The 21,176-nt window shown below is 40.0% G+C and overlaps 1 protein-coding gene across 2 annotated transcripts in view; it reads right to left on the bottom strand.

Annotated features, from left to right (window-relative positions):
• TNIK (TRAF2 and NCK interacting kinase) overlaps positions 1-21,176 on the bottom strand; it is a 415,220-nt gene that overhangs the window by 43,299 nt on the left and 350,745 nt on the right. Inside the window, exons 16-20 of one of the 2 annotated variants that reach the window (XM_027111864.1) lie at positions 13,675-13,914; positions 11,149-11,255; positions 4,452-4,615; positions 2,322-2,419; positions 1,420-1,443 (exon numbers count right to left, since the gene is read on the bottom strand). In XM_027111864.1, coding sequence (XP_026967665.1) covers positions 1,420-1,443; positions 2,322-2,419; positions 4,452-4,615; positions 11,149-11,255; positions 13,675-13,914 — 633 coding nt within the window. The remainder of the gene's footprint in view (positions 1-1,419; positions 1,444-2,321; positions 2,420-4,451; positions 4,616-11,148; positions 11,256-13,674; positions 13,915-21,176) is intronic. The other variant, XM_027111873.1, reaches the window with a different exon arrangement.

Here is a 21,176-nt window from a genome sequence, read left to right as displayed (position 1 = left end):
GTATATCCTGAAATAAATAAAGCAATTTTTAAAAGCCTAAAATATCCTGGGTTAACCAGATGAAATCCCTGAGAGCCCTTTCCCTCATGACAGCCACCGCCAAGCTAATTTCTGGACTCATAAGAGGAAACCTTGAGCTGTGCACACACACGACCATTTTATTGGCAGCCTGAGCACCAGAACTGTTTGGGAGAAAACTGATAAAATTTGTGATAATCCCTGAAGGCTGTAGCACAGAGCAATTAAAAACATTTCCCTTTGTTCTTTCTATAATGCCATCCACACACTGTAGACATGTAGAATCTTTTTTTTATATATAAGCAATAATTCTTTAACTATGATAATGGCTTTCTAAATCACTCTGAATGGTGAGGCGGTCATAATTCTGAAAAAGTGATGCTTTTCGGTAAAGATCAGACACATAGAAACGTGCTTCTTCCACCAGAATAGCTCCGCGCCTCAGGCCCTGGCTTTACATAGCGCTTCACACTTCAGAAAATGCTCCCGCACTCATGATCTTGAGTGAACCTAAACAATCTTGTGAGCGAGGAAAGGCAGGTGTTTTTATCCCCATTTTACAGATGAAACTGGCCCCTCCCGTTATTTATTGGGGGAGTCAGAATTTGAATGCAGCTTGTTCCCTCCCAAAGCCTGTGCTTTTTCTACATCATTTCACAAAAACGGTGCTCTGCCTTAAAGCCATAATGCTAGCCTTCAGATTCCATGCAGTTAGGACTGTTTGCAGAAGGCCTCTCTCTTCCAAAACAACTCCACTATGCTGTATTCATGCAGGTCTGACAAACAGCAGTGAGGCAGTCATCCTTCTTAGCAAGCTACTTAAGATTGGCAAAGCCATATATTTTTCTAATGGAAAAATGTCACCACAGATAAGGAAATCAAGTTACTTAACTCGCCAGGATTCATTAACTAAAGTTGACGTTGCTGCTGACGCTGTAGTTAATGTCCCACAAATTAATCTAACAATACCCGGTAACTCCTTGTTCACAAATCACACACTATAAATGGGGACGACCCTAGAATGATGTCTCTTTTCTTTGTTAGTAAAACTGCCATCCCCTAGCAAGGCTGGCGAGTGCAGGTTAAAAGCTCAGGCTTTGCTACTGGAAGATACTAGGATGAGAAACTGTGCGAATAACAAAGCACCGATGCTTATCTTTAGCTAGACTGGAACGCTGGAAAAGTGACATTTTGGCTAGAAGGAAGGTCTCTGGAGCTATACACAGTGTCTGAGGGGCTCAGGCTGGCTTCTGTGAAAGGGCTCTCCTCTCAGCAGGTCACTCCAAAGGAATGAACTTTCATCTGTGATCCAATTGGCCACCTTTCTGAATATCAGCCTCAGGAAGTCAGTTTATATTTACATCTTGTGAAAGCATGACCAAGCAAATAGGTAATACTAACCTCATCTATAGCTTTCTTATAGCTCTGAGATAAGAGGAAACCAATCCAGAAGAATCCACATGAGGGGGAAAAGCCGGAAGAAAGGCAGCAGGTTAGACACAAAATGGAAATTGTTAGTACACAACTGATAAATGCAAAAAGGGCAAGAAGAACCTCAACCCAGAATGGTGTGAATGCCCTTCATTGTTACCCTCACTGTACTTCCTTACTTTAAAATGTAATAAAATAAAGTAAACGAAAACATCTTCACATCCATTTCACAGAAAAGATTCTTGGAAAATTTAAATAAAATAAGTATATAATAACCCATTCCAAATTAATTTTCAAATTTCCACCTCCATCTTCTTATTTCTTTCTTTAAGGCTATTTGGGGTCTGACGTGTTACAGCAATGAAGCTAGATTTCAGGTTGTCAGCCCCCTATCAGACCATGCTTATCAAGTTTTGGTCTAGAAAATACAGTCCTAGAGCAGCAGAAATGCAGCAGAAAAACTGTAATATTAATTCATGTGGAAAATAATATAGGAAAAGGCTAAAGTAAAAAGAATATACAAGAAAAATCCATAGGAAGTGCCCAAATATTCTTAATTGTTACTTTCAACATCTTTTCGCTAAAGCTGCTGAGTAGAAATTATGGAATAATGTGAGTTATTTCTCTTCCTGTTTTATTCGGTAACATAGTGCTAATGATCAGCAAAATAACCAAGAGTAGATAAGCAACCCAAGATCTGTTCATTTCTTTCCTAATCAGGTATGACTTCCTTCCAGATGCTCCTAGCATCCGTTCTTATTAATCTCAACATTTTTTGTTTCATAGTCATGAGTGCATCCCCAACCACTTTATCCTGCGGGTTCTCTGGGAAATTAAAAGAGTTCAAAACTGTTTGAGAGAAAAGCACTCACAGCCGGTCGACTAGGTCGGGTAATTTCCCTGGATTCTTCAGGTTTCACCTTGGAAGGCTCATGGGGGAGCACAGGTGATCCTTCCGACTTACTGTTGGCTAGAGAAAAAAAACAGAGGGCCAAGAAAGATAATGACCGTCAGAAGGTGCTGGCTCAAGTTCTGGAGTTCTGTGGTGAGTCAGCCTTGGAAATGACTCAGCGGACACCTCATTCACTTAGGCAAATCCTCAAGCACATCCGTGAAAAAACAGTAAATGTTCAGGCAAACAAAATCAGCCATACGCATTTAGTCTTATAACCTGGAGGTCACTGGTAATTATATGAAAAACTAGCCAGCACCGCCATTTACTGAGCACTAATTCTGTGTCAGGCTTCGTGCTAAACGCTTTCTATGTCAATTGTCTCGTTGAATCCTTGCTCCAACCCAATGACGAGGCACTGTTTTCCTGTACGACAGTTGAACACAGAGAGATGACACAACTGGCCTAAGGTTACACTGAAGTTATGTGCAGAGGTGGGATTCCGTATGATTTCTCAAAGTCCTATTCTCAATTATTAGACTAAACCAGCCTCCGAGTTAGCATCCTATGTTTGATTTCTTCCTTTACCACTTACCCATCAGGATAAGTTTTTCTGATGAACTGTTGTAGAAAAAAGTAGAAACCTGTTTTATTTGGAGGAACGATTTTTAAATGGGGGGAGGAAAGGGGAGTTGTCTAGGGTGAGGGCAGGAAGGAGAGTGTTGGTGATAAGGCGGAAGGGCCCTAGAATAGAGGTTATAGAGCAAGGGCTGGGGGAGGGCTGCCTGACAGCTACAAGTGAAGAGCATCCCTCCGATTTATAAGCTTATAGGTAGAGAAGAAGCAATCTAAGGTGGGAGAGATTCTTTTGTTTGGTTTCAAAGTGGTCTTTCCTGGGTAGGGATACACCAGGGATATGAGTGCTTTTAACCCAGGAAAACTAAAGGCCAAAGGAAAGAAGATAAGAATTAAACCTGAACCAGATCAGAGAATTAAAATGGTATACCTAAGTTTGGTTTTCTTTAGCATTTGCTCTAACTAAGCAAATTAAGTTGCTTATGAATAGAAAAAAGGTAAGGGAATGGCAGTTTTCCAAAGTAAGTAACTTTATATCTGGATCAAGGCAACAAAAGTATACATAGCTCCGGGTGGTGCCACTGATGTCAGAAGACTGCACACAGGGGCAGCCACAGGCCAGTTCCTATCCCAATTCATAGACACAAGCATTGCACGTCTGACATCGACCTTTCCAAAATGTACATACATTTGAGTTTACTCAAAGAAATATTAGGAGGTAAAGTATAATTGTGTCTAATGAAGAGGCTAAGAGAGAATAACGAACTGGTGATTTTCATTAGGCAGAGTAATTTATAAGTGTTTTCCAAATTGCACTTCAAAAAAATCCCGGTCTTTATTACTTGGAGGCCAAATTATCTTCTGAAGAAGATTATGCAGAAAGAGTACATTTTGATTAGCTATAAACAATAGGTTATCATGTATAATTAGCTGGACACATTAATGTTTTTCACAAGCTTCCTCATTAATGAAAACTAAGCAATGAAGAATGACTTGAATTAAATGGTCAGAGAGGCTAATTTTTACCTCTCTAATAGGAAAAACCAGAAGAGTCAAGTGTACTTTTTAAGTCATAGATTTTATATCTTCTCTCAAGTGTATATTTATTCTACATTAGCCTTTATTAACTTTCCCTTTGAAAAATACCTTGTATTCTGAACACAGTTGACACAAGGGGAAGAGAATACTTGGGGGTCCATGAAACTCTAACCAATCAATCAAATGGAAATGGAAATGCAGGTGACTGATGACTACGTTTTCAAGTAAGACCAATATTCTGTGATCTCCCTGGAGAACACTGGTATCTGCAATTAGAAAGCATTTAGTCCACACTGATGTCACACATATAACTGGGGATGGTGGTCCACTCCCCTAAGGAGACTGAGGCTGAGAGCAGTTAAGCGGCTCTTCAGCGTCACACAGTGGTGGCCACGCCAGGACCAGAAGTCCTAGAAGTCAGGAAGTAATCTGGTTCCCTGTGCCTGGCTCTCCTCCTCAGGGAATGCTGTCCTGGAAAGGTAGGGGAAAGCGTTACCTCGAACCCTGGTCCGTTCACTGGATCCTGCTTGTGACCCAGGTTGAGAGCCTCCTTGGGAGCTGGGCTGGGAGCTAGGGGTGCTGGAGCTGGAGGAACTGCCACTGCTGGTCCTCTGCAAGGGGCTCTCCACGATGGGCTCAGTTCTCCGGAGGTCAGGGTTGCTGCATGGACAGCAGAGCACAGAGATTACACTCTCAAGACCTTGCCACTGGTAGACACAAGCATAGTCCAGTCCCATCCCCAGTACAAAGGGGTAAAGAGAGTACCTATATGACCTTGCATTACAGGGGTCAATGGTAATGACAGTCATGCTATCCTCTGTGGAGCTCCTGGCCAGATTCTGCATCTGGACGGGAAGAACTCTTGACCCAACTCCTGGGTCATCACACCAAACGTATTAGCTCTGAAATGGTGAATCTTTAAAGGAGGCTTTCTTTTAAACCCCTTTTCCTATTCTCATTGTAAAACACTTGAAAATATTACAAGATAAAAATAAGGAAGCAATGCTTGCAACCTCTGAATCAAGAGATATTCAACTATATTTTACTGGATGGAATATTATCTTCTAGTCTTTTTACTTTTGTATGTATGGAAGCACACTGTATATTCAATGTTGTGTCTTGTTTTTTTCCCCTTTAGACTGCATTGAGAGCAGCTTCTTATGCTTCTAAAAACAATAATAGCTGCATAGTATTCCATAATATAGACAAATTAGTTCAACCATTCTTCTATTGTTAGGTGCTTCCAATACATGGCTATTATACATAACAGTGAAATAACCATCTAGATGCATACAAATATTCACAATCACATCTCTCCTAGAACTGGAATTCTTGGGTGGAATGGCATGGACTTAGGTATGTATGTGCACATATATATGTATGTGAATGTATAAACATACTGCCAGTTTTCACTGAAGTGTATGAGAGGATCCATCTCACTGAATCCTTACCAGGCTTTATTATGAACAGCTAACTAATTTGTAAAAAATTGTTTCTTGTTGCTTTAGTGCAGTTTTTAACAATTAAGTGAAGTAAGTCAGAAAGAGAAAAACAAATACCATATGCTAATACATATATATGGAATAAAAAAAAATGTTCTGAAGAACCTAGGGGCAGGACAGGAATAAAGACGCAGATGTAAAGAACGGACTTGAGGGCACGGGGAGGGGGAAGGGTAAGCTGGGACGAAGTGAGAGAGTGGCATGGACATATATACACTACCAAATGTAAAATAGATAGCTAGTGGGAAGCAGCCGCATAGCACAGGGAGATCAACTCGATCCTTTGTGACAACCTAGAGGGGTGGGATAGGGAGGTTGGGAGGGAGATACGAGAGGGAGGAGATATGGGGATATATGTATATGTATAGCTGATTCACTTTGTTATACAGCAGAAACTAACACAACATTGTAAAGCAATTATACTCCAATAAAGATGTTATTAAAAAAATGTAATTCTATGCTTTCCTTCTGCTCTGCCCATTTCAGGAGTATTAAGTGGGTAACAGGTACTCTGCACTGTGTTGGGTGTCAGATGCTTCATGTATAAATGTGAAAATAATATGGTCCCTTCCCTTGAGACACTTGCAGTTTGGTCTGTTAAAATCTGGCCACAAAATGGCATCATTAAAGCAGCAACTAAAGCAAATAATTTTTTTCTGAAAACACAAGAGTCTTGCTTTGCAGTAACGTATTTGGCGATAATATTTGGTCGAGATGCAAAAATTCTTAAATATTGGGTTATTGGAAGACATGGCTGGTGGTCTTGGAAAACAAGTGAAAATAAAATATGTCCTTATAATTTATTAATTTTGATCATACAAATGTAGAATTTATGACAATATTCACCTCTTAAATTTTTTATGGTAAAGGGGTTGCTAAGTCAACCTAACAGTAAAACTGACTGCAGAAGTGAGTGTTGGTAAACTTAAGGAAAACTTTAAAAATTCTTGATATTTTTATGGCACTCCTTTGAGTAGTAATTATTTTTGTGAAAACTGTTAGCATTTAATTGATTGAAATAGATTTGGATCCATAATGGAAATACCTCCCTCCTGTTTGGAGAATACCTAAAATGATAAATGTGTGATACTTCTGCAATATGCCACCTTTCAAATTTTTCATTTTGTTTCCCAAAAGAAACAATCCTATCTCCTTTCGTTCCCAAATAATGAATTCTTCCCCACTGCCCTCTTTCATTAAACAGTAGTGGTCAAGAATTATTTATGTATAATTAATAAATTCTAAAAATATTTTTTCTAAAAATTATATTACGGGTCAAGGGTGATGGGCATACTAAGGTTTCTTGGTGGTTGCTCTCATTTTGTGGAGATGTAATGTAGTGTTCTTTGTATGAAAAAAAAAATCTACGAAGAGAATACAGTTCAGTGAGTTCTGAGTATTTTCCCTGGCAGCTGTGGTGTGGTTAGCACCACAGCTCTTTGCTCGAATACAGCACTCCTTTGATCATTTAACCAAAACCTTTCTATTAAATACCTGCTTTGTGAGACCAGTGGACCAGTTTGAGGGATGGAGGAGAGTACAGGTCACAGGGCAGACAGTCAAGGTACAACATAATCCTAGAGGTGAGACATGTGCGGTGGAGACAACAGCCAGCAAGGCAAAACTCCATGTGCTGTGTGAGCGTCTGCAAATGGTGTTGGAGTTTACGAAACAAGGCACGCAGCCTGGAGTGGTCAACAGTGGTGTCAGGAAGGAGACAGGACTTGATTGGGCTTCAGAGGGGTGGGGGAAGAGTGAGAGCAGACATCGACTGGGGTTTTCCTGGGGCTTGTTGATATAAAGAGGACGCCACCCTGACTGGGGACCAAGTCTGCGTTAGGAAACCCCGGAAGAGTGGGTCATCAGAAGAAATGGGCGGCTTATGCAGCAATGGCCTTAACGTCTGGCAGAGAACATGGGCCAGCTTATGAATGACTGGTCAGGACGGAGGCAGGCTGACCAGATAGGAGGCTGCTGCCACGTTAGATGATAAGGCCCAGACCAGGGTCGTCCTGGCATAAAAGAGTGGCCTGGGTATCAGCAGAACCAGCGGGATGAGCCTGCGTCTCTGACTGGGGCTCAAGGGCCTCTTTCAGTGTGAAGTTAATTGGATCCCATGGGCATTAAATCCCTGACCTGGGCCTTGTTAGTACAAGTCCCCTCCAACTGGAGCTAACCAGTGTGGGTGCTGATCTTAATAGGGTGCTATTTTTGCTGCTGGAGTCTGAAAGAAGTGTTTAGTGTCTAGGTAACCACACATAGAAAGAGGGAAACCTTTGAAATGCTTTTCTACCTTATTTGCTTTTTTGGTAAAATATGAGTGTTTTGAGAAAATGTCACACTGTTCATATTTTTCTCTTCCTTATTATGTTGTAATTTAGTCTGGCCTAGGGGCCAAGGGGGCTGAGATAAATGCTCTTAGCGGGGATCAATTTTAGAAGAATTCCATGAAATAACAGATTTCCCTTGTCCATATACTAACTGAGCCTACTGAGATCCAAATGTGTAAAAACTTGAAAACATTCATATAGATTTCTTTAAATGCTAACTGTTAGCTCAGACATTTGCCATCCTGCAGAGAATGCTGTTCGGTCTATAAAACACACAGTAAAGTGAAAATTATTCCATTTACTTGAGTCATAGAAAAAAGTCAAAACAGAAAATTAGGATTACAAAGTGATTTCTTGGCCCAAATACTAGGGCCAAGTCTATAATTAACTGGCTGCCCACCAAAATTCATTTTACTTTGTTCTTTGATGACATAGCAAATGAGAACAAACAAGCCATAAGAAGACAGGTTTGGGATGGGGTGGAGAATTATTTTTTGAAATTAAGCATTTAGTCATTGGGTTTTGACTGGGTGTTATTGGATTAATTTAAATCTTTTCATACTCTGAATGTACTTGTTTAATCAAATTTTAATGTGCTTTAAAAGAACACATGAATCAAAGTTAAATGTTAAAGTGCATGGTAGGTTTTAAAACAGAAATTTAAAAAATGAACAAATCAAATCATGATTTAAACTCAACTGTTCACCTTGACATTTAAGGCAGTATAAGGCATTTGGGAGTCTATACAGTATTGCAAAGGACAAAATATTTAAAAGCAACCCTTTTTTTTTTATGGCTTTATGGATGGGCAGTTGTCTGACAAATGGTACAAAAAGAACTATGAGGACTTTATTAGAACCAATAGAAAGTAAGACAGTCTCTATGTTCAGTAACAGCCTCCCTCCCACTCCGCTCCCACCACCCGTGAATCACATCTCCCATTGTCTGTGCCCCTGTGTATTTCCTTTACACACTGACTCTGGGCTTGGCCGTGTGACTTGTGGTTGCCAATGGGACATCAGTAAAGATGATAGAAGCAAAGGCTTCAAAAGTGCTTGTGTATTGGGGCTTTCCCTCTTGGGATGCTGTCCTGAAATCACCAAACTGTCAAGAAGCCCAGGATGAAAGACCACACGAAGGTACAGCTGACCTATCAGCTCAGTGCAGCTGCAGAAGCAAGCCCAGGTGAGACCAGTGGAACAACTTTGCAGCCAACCCACAGAATCGTGCACAATAAGAAATTGTTACTATCTCAGGCCACTATGTCTTGGCACGCTTTATTATGCAACAAAGGTGAACTAAAGCCATCTCTAGCACAGTAAATATTCCAAATCCCAAAACGTTTGCAAAGTCTGATTCACATTTGTTTTGCGGTACGCGTGCCTCTCACTATTGTGGCCTCTCCCATTGCGGAGCACAGGCTCCGGACGCGCAGGCTCAGCGGCCATGGCTCACGGGTCCAGCTGCTCCGCAGCACGTGGGATCTTCCTGGACCGGGGCACGAACCCGCATCCCCTGCATCGGCAGGCGGACTCTCAACCACTGCGCCACCAGGGAAGCCCTGATTCACATATTAAATGCTGGTCACTTAGAGATACATGACAGCAAGGAACAGGCTTGTTGGGCAGATTGTTTCACAAGGCAGAGATAGGGATTCTCCATCCTCCCCCTCCCCTGCAATGCCTCTGACTTTCATTGCAGGTAAATAATTATTACCTCTTAGCTCACTTCCTCTCTACCTTTTCTGTAAGCAGAAAAACATTAGTTGTCTTCACAAGGTCTGCATTCTTTGTAAAAAGTACAATGTTTAAGAGGTTCCAAGGGAAAAGCACATGATTTGCAAACCACTGACCATCAAACACCAGTTATCTTAGGGCCTTAATATCATTAAAATAATATTTCAGAGGGAACAAAGAGCTGCTTTTTATTTGGCTATAGAATGACAGTTCTTTCTTTTTGGTTGAGAGAGGGAAAAAGATTTAAAGTTGAAACGATGCTTGATCTATAGCAACTAAACTTCTAAACAACTGATCTAATGAACACAGCCTTGAAGGCAGGGTTCCAATGAGCAAGAAGCACTGATAATTGGGGGCTTATCACAGCTCGAAGAGGGGGACTGATAAAGTTCAGGCCAGCAATCCAGCCTGACATTCCTTTGGCTCCCTGGTCACAGTCCGCTCCAGGCTTCCTCAGCTGCTCCCAGCACCAGCTCAGCGTGAACCTGACGAGTCACTGGACAAAAACTGCTCGTTGGCAACTCCACTCAGACGAGCTAGCTTCTTTGCCCTCAAGGGATGGATGTTTTTAGTGCAGTTCCATCTTATTTATGGACTGACCCCTTCCTAAGGCTTTCCATGTGAAGAGGAAAATGAAAGCTTTATGATCAAAAGCATTCCATATTTTAGGATCTGTACAAATGGTCATAACCTTCATTTTCAGTCTCCCCTTCTCTTTGACTAGCAAGAGTGCTCTCATGAACACAATGAAGACGGATAAAACAGCCTGCCCAAGTTCCTTTTTATAGTCTCAGCAGAGGCCATTTGCTATTTCAGTTGATCCTAAAAAGGAGTGTACTCTTCATGAAAAATCTGAGGGAAGCTTGATGGACTACAGCAGCAAACAGCATCTGTTACCACATAAAATCTGCTCAGATACTGTAAGGATATTGTTTATTTTCCAGCTTCTCCGCTTGAGCACTCGACACCAACCAGTAGGTGGACGCAACTTCCTGATTGTAGGAATATACAGGGTCGGTAGAAAATTCTAGGAGAGCACAGAGTGACAGTGGGAGCATCACTGTATTTCAGTGATGCTCCTTAATGCCAGAGGTGATTTCCTCGTGAGAGCGAGTTCTTCTGTAATTTGCAGAACTAGGGAAGTTCTGCAGCTGGTGGCCACAGCATTTCTATGGCAATTACTGTCTCAATAGCTCCCACGGCACATTTCTTGGCCTGATGCTAAAACCAACTCAGATCAGGCCATTTTGTTTGGCTGGCTTCACGAAATGGTCTCTGAAGTAACGGTCAGGGGCGCTGCACCCAGACTTCTATTTGCAGTCTTACTCCCACGTTTAAAAAACTGCCAAGTAAGGTAAACCTGGTTGGATTCTGGGCTGATTCATTCGTTGACCCTGTGATTCATTGACTCGTTCATTCATGAGCCCTCACTGTACACTGATTTCTGTGAAAGGCTACTGAAGAAATAAAAGACATGTGTCTGGTCCACCAAAGCTTACAGTCTGGGTGGCCAGCCAACATGCCTCTGAAGTGAAAAAAGAACAAAGACATTTTTTAAGGAAAGCAACAATGACAATGGTAGGTGGGGACTTCTCCCTTCAACTTACCCATCTTCCTTCCCTTACCTTGCTCTGATGGGTTGAGATCCTAGTCTGGGTCCCAGAGCACTACCATTTCCAGGAGAATTCTTTCTCGCTAATGCTGGGGATATAGAAGTTGTTCTTTGAGGCACCTGAAAGAAAACCAGAATTCAGAGATATTTTCCATAAAATAGCTTCCACAGGGTTCCGCCTGAAAAGCAAGCTACTCCTTTCCTAAGATCTGCCAGGAGATACAGAACTATCAGAAACAGGAAAGAAACATCTTGCATTTCTCAAAGAAATAGTTAACTCCCTAAACAAAATCAAACGAAAGGCAATGAGGCACATTTCAGCCACCATTAGGGAGTACAAAGTGCTCAATTTTAAAAACAAATTTAGAAACAGACCAAGCGGATTATTTTGATTCACTGGGCTAAAATAATTGATTCCCTTCATTTGCACAAGAGTGGTGGATATCAGAAATTTCTCTGGGGTATCATTAACTCAGCTGATCATTGGAAATTGCATCTGATGAGACATCCAGATAAACCGAGTTCCATTTTTAACTCACAATACAACTGATAAACAGGTAAGGAAATTATGAAATCTGGTGAGAAATTAGGGTATCAGGCTAGAACTTGGGACATAAGCCACATGTTAGTGAGCTCAGAAAAACTACTGCAATAGATCCTGAACGGTTCTACTTCCTAATCAACTTGCAATTTCTAATTAAAAACAAACCGCCAACACTGAACTTTGGAAGGTCAATTTGCAAATGTGATACAAAACAGGACTAATACTGAAAATACTGGAAGGTCTTCAAAAAACTATGTGAATACCAGTCAGACTGTGAGGTACGGTAGGAAAACGTACCATTACCTTATCTGTCAAGGGCCTAAGGTAGAATTCAAGTATGCCTCATGTTAGGAAACATTTTCTAATGAAATCAAATACTGGTAAGTGCACCAAAGGAGTTCAACATGAGGGGAGAGTAGAGGAAAAACTTACTTTATGAAAAGTGACTAGGAAATGAAAATGTACATCTCCTGTGACGGCTGGTTGGGCTAAACATTCATGAGGTGCTTCAACTTTTATTTATTTTTGGAGGCCCTTTTAAAGTAGGTTTATATTTTGTACTAGGTATTTTTAAATTATGCTTTGTTTTAATATTATGTTTGTATATTAAATGATATTTAACACTAATACGGATCTTATTGGCTATTATAATACATTTTAAGATAAAGACCTAGAAAGATGAGTCAGTGAAGTGAAGCAGAATAACCGAATCAGTGTTCCCACCTGCTCAAATTAAATATTACTCTCACTAGTTTTCCTTTTGCACTTGGTCAAATGAAACAGTTGTAGAGAGAGACAGTCTAATGAATTATTAAAACCTAAAATCTTTGTATTGATCTAAATTTTTCCTCCCAGAGTTATAAGTGTGTGCCTGCGTGTTTTTAGAGAGTGGACCCATAACGTCAAATGTTTCCCCAGCTCTCCTGTCTGCTCCTCTGCCCATCCTATTCTCTAGATTGAACTTTGCTCCATAACTAACCTTTTCTGATGGCATCTCTGCTTCCACAAGATGAGAACAACAACAAAAGAGCCATTATCAGCTAATTTCACTTTCAAAATAACAGAAATCCTGGTATAATATCCTTCTGAGAGGAAAAATATTTGAAAATCATTGGGTAAAAAGGTCTTATTTCTTTCTGGAATCAACAATGGCATCGATTTCTGGAAATTGTGGGACATTCCATTTGTCATAGCTCCTATGCTGAGTTCAGGAGAAAGGGGAATCCTGAACCAGGAAGAATCTGATGCAAAAATTTCTACAGTATTTTGATGTTTCCAGGTTGTCTGTAGTGAGATGCATGGCCACGTTTTAGGACATTTTTTGGAATGTACAACAACTTGGTATAGGCAAAAACAAAACAAATGAAACCAAACCAGTGGAATGGCTGGTCATTTTACCCTAGAGTTTAATCCTCAGTAATCAATTAAGGCTGGAATTAAATCACAACCTGGCCTAGAAGGAACTTTCCTTAAGTGGAGCCAACTAAAATATTCCAAGAGCATTACTATCTTCTGAACATTTGAAACCTGTTTTCACTTTGGGTTATTAAAAATAGGAATAAAAAAATTCCTTACTTTTTAATCTGGAAATTTTAAATTTGTCTAGACATAGATTAAGTAATCGATGAAAATATCCATATTATTCTATTTCTTAAGATGGATAGTTAAAAGAACAGTTTGGAATGCTTGGGGTTGCGAGTTCTAATTCTGGATACAGGATATATGCTTCCAAGTCATTCAGTCTACCTGAGCCTCCATTTCTTTGGGGAAAATGGAGATCAGAAATGATAAACGACAATCCAAGTCTTAGCTTGGGAATGAGGAGGGACCAAAACAAACGCAAGAATGGATGGTACTTTGGTGCCAGGTTCTTCAATGCTATGAATGGTCTGGAACGGGGGTAATAACAATGATAACAGTAATAGTAATAATAAGAATAATAACAAACAATGATGACGATGATGGTGATGTCGATAAAAACCCCAGTAATATTACCTTTGGTGGAATGTCTTCTTCCTGTCGTAACCAAGAGCTTCGGTCAAACTTCTCAATGCGAGTGGGGAGAGGCGGGTTTTCAGAGGTGGGATCCGAGTTCTGGCGCGGCATCTCCACACGGTGAGAGCTCACGTTCAGAGCCTCCTGAAACCCAGAGAGGCCCTTCGTGGGCTGCTCGTGCACCGACTGGGAGGCGGTCAAGGCAGGTCCCTGGGATTTCACAGCTACCAGATGTGGGATCTAAGCATCAAACCAACATCACAGCAGTGTTATTAGAAGAAAAAGCAGATCAGCTAGGACCTCACTCAGGAGAAGGGAAAATAAAATTTTAGGGAGAAAGAACCAGAGTACGCAGAGCCCATCACCGTTCTCTGCAGCATGCTTTTCAAAGCCCCCCCAAATTTCCCATTTAGAGCTGGAGGGCTTGACCAGGGTTCCTGGCAAAGAGTTAAATGATTGACTTGGGACTGCTAAGAAGTCGGTGAAATAAGTGTCATGATAATGATTTTTAGTGAACATTTACTGAGCAGCAATACAATATATTTACAAGCACTTCTCTTCTAATGTTACAAACTTCCTCCTTTCAACCTCCTAACTTTGACTTCAGAGAGTGCTCTGTGAAACAAGAATTGCTCTGAACATCTTACTTCTTGTGAACTCACTAAATCGACCATGAGACGGACACAATTATTTTCCTCATGAGAATGTAAGGATTAGAGAGGGTAAGTAACAACCTAGATTTCACAGTTAATACGTGCCAGAACCTGGATTATAACCCACACGTACGCTTAATTGTAGTTCCGGTATTGTAACCCCACAGCCTAACTGCTACACTATGCTGCTTTCTGGTGAACTGGCTCTTACCAGCTAGGATATTATATAACTCTCGAGACCAGGACGTTTCTTTTAGAGTTGTGGTAAGTCTCACAATTTGGCATGTGTTGATGTTGTTCATGCAGGGAAGAAATGTAGTCTTTAGGCAGAAGGGTGGCTTTTTAAGACAAATCATGAACATCTAGAGTTCAGAGTACCCCTTACCATTAGCACTGTTCACACTTCATTGTGCTCATGTGAGCCTGAGTCCCCCTCCATCACACAGGTAAGCTCCTCAGAGACAAGAGCCATGTCTGACCTCCTGACCTCTCTGAGTCTAGCACCATGCCTGGCATGGGAAGGTGCTCAGTCAATCTTGGCTGGGAAAACATCTAGAGACTTTCTAAATTAAACTGTTAATTCCACAAACATTAATCTAGTATCTGCTTTGTACAAGGGACCTACCAGACCCTCTCTGGATTGAAATCTCAGTGCCCAGACTGCTGGGGAGCATCTCTATAGCCCTCCTCCACCAGCCTGGCCCCGTTCCTCTTGCCCTTGAGGTCTTATCCCTGGAGCAGCCCTGCCCCAGCCTCTTTAGACTATCCTGGGTCTGAAACCTGCAATGTTATTCATTATGGTTCAGAGGCAATTCTCAAAGTCCAGTTCAATGGAATGTTATGCTTCAACCAGAATAGAACTGTAGCCAATCAAATTTATATTAAGGGTAAATATCATTAAATATATTAAGTATCAATATGAAAACAAAGCCTATCTTACAAATATGTAGTACATGCGCCCCAATGTTCATAGCAGCACTGTTTACAACAGCCAAGACACGGAAGCAACTTAAATGTCCATCGACAGAGGAATGGATAAAGAAGATGTGGTACGTATATACAATGGAATATTACTCAGCCATAAAAAGGAACGAAATATTGCCATTTGCAGCAACACGGATGGACCCAGAGATTATCATACAAAGTGAAGTAAGTCAGAAAGAAAAAAAGACAAATACAATAAAGTAGAATTATATGTGGAATCTAAAATATGACAAAAATGAACTTATCTATGAAATAGACTCACAGACATTGAGAACAGATTTGTGGTTGCCAAGGCGGAGGGGGTTGGGGAAGGAACGTATTGGGAGTTTGAGATTAACAGATGCGAACTATCATGTATAGAATGGATAAACAACAAGGTCCTACTGTATAGCACAGGGAACTATATTCAGTATCCCGTGATAAACCATAATGGAAAAGAATATGAAAAAGAATATAATATGTTTATGTTTAACTGAATCACTTTGCTGTAAAACAGAAACTAACACAACATTGTAAATCAACTATACTTCAATAAAATAAATTTTAAAAAATGTAGTACAAAACACAAACCTACTTTAAAAGAGCCTCCAAAATAAAAACAAAAATTGAAGCTCCTGAAGAATGTTTAATCCAATTAGCTGTCACAGGGTATCTACATTTTCATTTCCTACTCACTTCAATAGAGTTTCATAAGTTTTCCCTCTACTTCCCCCTTTTACAGGGCAATAGTATCCTAAAAGGTCAAAGTTAGGGGCTTTTTAAAGAGGAAGTTTGTGTGTTAAAAGAAAAGTTTCTATAAAAATGTACCCCATGGACAAACCTCTTAGATAGCCTCATCCACCACAGGGCAGACAGCAGAAGCAAGAAGAACTACAATCCTGCAGCCTGTGGAACAAAAACCACACTCACAGAAAGACAGACAAGATGAAAAGGCAGAGGGCTATGTACTAGATGAAGGAACAAGACAAAACCCCAGAAAAACAACTAAATGAAGTGGAGATAGGCAACCTTCCAGAAAAAGAATTCAGAATAATGATAGTGAAGATGATCCAGGACCTCATCCTGGAAAAAGAATGGAGGCAAAGATTAAGAAGATGCAAGAAATGTTTAACAAAGACCTAGAAGAATTAAAGAACAAACAAACAGAGATGAACAATACAATAACTGAAATGAAAAATACACTAGAAGGAATCAAGAGCAGAATAACTGAGGCAGAAGAATGGATAAGTGACCTGGAAGACAGAATGGTGGAATTCACTGCTGTGGAACAGAATAAAGAAAAAAGAATGAAAAGAAATGAAGACAGCCTAAGAGACCTCTGGGACAACATTAAACGCAACAAGATTCGCATCATAGGGGTCCCAGAAGGAGAAGAGAGAGAGCAAGGACGCAAGCAAATATTTGAAGAGATTATAGTTGAAAACTTCCCTAACATGGGAAAGGAAATAGCCACCCAAGTCCAGGAAGTGCAGGATAAACCTAAACAGGATAAACCCGAGGAGAAACACACTGAGACACACAGTAATCAAATTGGCAAAAATTAAAGACAAAGAAAATTAATGAAAGCAGCAAGGGAAAAATGAAAAATAACATACAAGGGAACTCCCATAAGGTTAACAGCTGATTTCTCAGCAGAAACTCTACAAGCCAGAAGGGAGTGGCATGACATATTTAAAGTGATGAAAGGGAAGAACCTACAACCAAGATTACTCTACCTGGCAAGGATCTCACTCAGATTCAAGGGCGAAATCAAAAGCTTTACAGACAAGCAAAATCTAAGAGAATTCAGCACCACCGAACCAGCTCTACAACAAATGCTAAAGGAACTTCTCTAAGAGAGAAACAGAAGAGAAGAAAAGGACCTACAAAAACAAACCCAAAACAATTAAGAAAATGGTAATAGGAACATACACATTGATAATTACTTTAAACATGAATGGATTAAATGTTCCAACCAAAAGACACAGTCTCGGTGAGTGGATACAAAAGCAAGACCCATATATATGCTGTCTGCAAGAGACCCAATTCAGACCTAGGGACACATACAGACTGAAAGTGAGGGGATGGAAAAAGATATTCAATGCAAATGGAAATCAAAAGAAAGCTGGAGTAGGAATACTCATATCAGATAAAATAGACTTTAAACTAAAGAATGTTACAAGAGGGCTTCCCTGTTGGTGCAGTGGTTGAGAGTCCGCCTGCTGATGCAGGGGACATGGGTTCGTGCCCCGGTCTGGGAAGATCCCACATGCTGTGGAGCGGCTGGGCCCGTGAGCCATGGCCGCTGAGCCTGCGCGTCCGGAGCCTGTGCTCCGCAACGGGAGAGGCCACAACAGTGAGAGGCCCATGTACCGCAAAAAAAAAAAAAAAAAAAGAATGTTACAAGACACAAAGAAGGACACTACATAATGATCAAGGGATCAATCCAAGAAGAAGATATAGCAATTATAAATATGTATGCACCCAACACAGGAGCACCTCAATACATAAGGTAACTGCTAACAGCTATAAAAGAGGAAATCGACAGTAACACAATAATAGTGGGGGATTTTAACACCTCACTTACACCAATGGACAGGTCATCCAAACAGAAAATTAATAAGGAAACACAAGCTTTAAATGACACAATAGACCAGATAGGTTTAATTGATATTTATAGGACATTACATCCAAAAACAGCAGATTACACTTTCTTCTCAAGTGTGCACGGAACATTCTCCAGGATAGATCACATCTTGGGTCACAAATCAAGCCTTAGTAAACTTAAGAAAATTGAAATCATATCAAGCATCTTTACTGACCACAATGCTATGAGATTAGAAATCAATTATAGGGGAAGAAAACCATAAAAAACACAAACACATGGAGGCTAAGCAATACATTACTAAATAACCAAGAGCCCACTGAAGAAATCAAAGAGGAAGTTAAAAAATACCTAGAACAAAGGACAATGAAAACACGATGACCCAAAACCTATGGGATGCAGCAAAGCAGTTCTAAGAGGGAAGTTTATAGCTATACAAGCCTACCTCAAGAAACAAGAAAAATCTCAAATAAACAATCTACCTTACATCTAAAGGAACTAGAGAAAGAAGAACAAACAAAACCCAAAGTTAGCAGAAGGAAAGAAATAATAAAGATCAGAGCAGAAATAAATGAAATAGAAACAAAGAAAACAATAGCAAAGATCAATAAAACTAAAAGCTGGTTATTTGAGAAGATAAGCAAATTGATAAACCATTAGCCAGACTCATCAAGAAAAAGAAGAAGAGGACTCAAATCAATAAAATTAGAAATGAGAAAGGAGAAGTTATAACAGACACCGTAGAAATACAAGGCATCCTAAGAGACTACTACAAGCAACTTTATGCCAATAAAATGGACAACCTGGAAGAAATGGACAAATTCTTAGAAAGGTATAACCCTCCAAGACTGAACCAGGAAGAAATAGAAAATATGAACAGACCAATCACAAGTAATGAAATTGAAACTGCGATTAAAAATCTTCCAACAAACAAAAGTGCAGGACCAGACAGCTTCACAGGTGAATTCTATCAAACATTTAGAGAAGAGCTAACACCCATCCTTCTCAAACTCTTCCAAAAAACTGAAGAGGAAGGAACACTCTCAAACTCATTCTGTGAGGCCATCATCACGCTGATACCAAAACCAGACAAAGATACTACAAAAAAAGAAAATTACAGACCAATATCACTGATGAATATAGGTGCAAAAATCCTCAACAAAATGCTAGCAAACAGAATCCAACAACACATTAAAAGAATCATACACTACGATCAAGTGGGATTTATCTCAGGGATGCAAGGATTCTTCAATATATGCAAATTGATCAATGTGATACACCATATTAACAAATTGAAGAAGGAAAACCATATGATCATCTCAATAGATGCACAAAAAGCTTTTGACAAAATTCAACACCGATTTATGATAAAAACTCTCCAGAAAGTGGGCATAGAGGGAACCTACCTCAACATAATAAAGGCCATATATGACAACCCCACAGCAAACATCATTCTCAATGGTGAAAAACTGAAAGCATTTCCTCTAAGATCAGGAACAAGACAAGGATGTCCACTCTCACCAATATTATTCAACATAGTTTTGGAAGTCCTAGCCACGGCAATCAGAGAAGAAAAAGAAATAAAAGGAATACAAATTGGAAAAGAAGTAAAACTGTCACTGTTTGCAGATGACATGATACTATACATAGAGAATCGTAAAGATGCCACCAGAAAACTACTAGAGCTAATCAATGAATTTGGTAAAGTAGCAGGATACAAAATTAATGCACAGAAATCTCTTACATTCCTGTACACTAGTGATGAAAAATCTGAAAGAGAAATTAAGGAAACACTCCCATTTACTATTGCAACAAAAAGAATAAAATACCTAGGAATAAACCTACCTAGGGAGACAAAAGACCTGTATGCAGAAAACTATAAGACACTGATGAAAGAAATTAAACATGATACAAACAGATGGAGAGATATACCATGTTTTTGGACTGGAAGAATCAATATTGTGAAAATGACTATACTACCCAAAGCAATCTACAGTTTCAATGCAATCCCTATCAAATTACCAATGGCATTTTTTACAGACCTAGAACAAAAACATCTTAAAATTTGTATGGAGACACAAAAGACCCCGAATAGTCAAAGCAGTCTTGAGGGAAAAAAACAGAGCTGGAGGAATCAGACTCCCTGACTTCAGACTATACTACAAAGCTACAGTAATCAAGACAATATGGTACTGGCACAAAAGCAGAAATATAGATCAATGGAACAGGATAGAAAGCCCAGAGATAAACCCACGCACCTATGATTAAGTAATCTATGACAAAGGAGGCAAGGATATACAATGGAGAAAAGACAGTCTCTTCAATAAGTTGTGCTGGGGAAACTGGACAGCTACATGTAAAAGAATGAAATTAGAAGACTCCCTAACACCATACACAAAAATAAACTCAAAATGGATTAGAGACCTAAATGTAAGACCGGATACTATAAGATTCTTAGAGGAAAACATGGGAAGAACACACTTTGACATAAATCACAGCAAGATCTTTTTTGATCCACCTCCTAGAGTAATGGAAATAAAAACAAAAATAAACAAATGGGACCTAATGAAACTTCAAAGCTTTTGCAAAGCAAAGGAAACTACAAACAAGACGAAAAGACAGCCCTCAGAATGGGAGAAAATATTTGCAAATGAATCAATGGACAAAGGATTAATCTCCAAAATATATAAACAGCTCATGCAGCTCAATATTAAAAAAACAAACAACCCAATCCAAAAATGGGCAGAAGACCTAAATAGACATTTCTCCAAAGAAGACATACAGATGGCCAAGAAGCACATGAAAAGCTGCTCACCATCACTAATTATTAGAGAAATGCAAATCAAAACTACAATGAGGTATCACTTCACACCTGTTAGAATGGGCATCATCAGCAAATCTACAAACAACAAATGCTGGAGAGGGTGTGGAGAAAAGGGAACCCTCTTGCACTGTTGGTGGGAATGTAAATTGATACAGCCACTATGGAGAACAGTATGGAGGTTCCTTAAAAACCTACAAATAGCATTACCATATGACCCAGCAATCCCACTACTGGGCATATACCCAGAGAAAACCATGATTCAAAAAGACACATGTGGTTGAGAGTCTGCCTGCCGATGCAGGGGACACGGGTTCGTGCCCCAGTCCAGGAAGATCCCACGTGCCGCGGAGCGGCTGGGGCCATGAGCCATGGCCACTGAGCCTGTGCATCCAGAGCCTGTGCTCCACAATGGGAGAGGCCACAACAGTGAGAGGCCCACGTACCGCAAAAAAAAAAA

This window comes from Aethalodelphis obliquidens, unplaced genomic scaffold (assembly GCF_003676395.1).
Source record: "Aethalodelphis obliquidens isolate GAN/ISIS:26980383/991018 unplaced genomic scaffold, ASM367639v1 scaffold1, whole genome shotgun sequence".
Taxonomy (NCBI): Eukaryota; Metazoa; Chordata; class Mammalia; order Artiodactyla; family Delphinidae; genus Aethalodelphis; species Aethalodelphis obliquidens.
The sequence above is the reverse complement of the archived record's forward strand: the minus strand, read 5'-3'. Positions and strand labels throughout refer to the sequence as shown.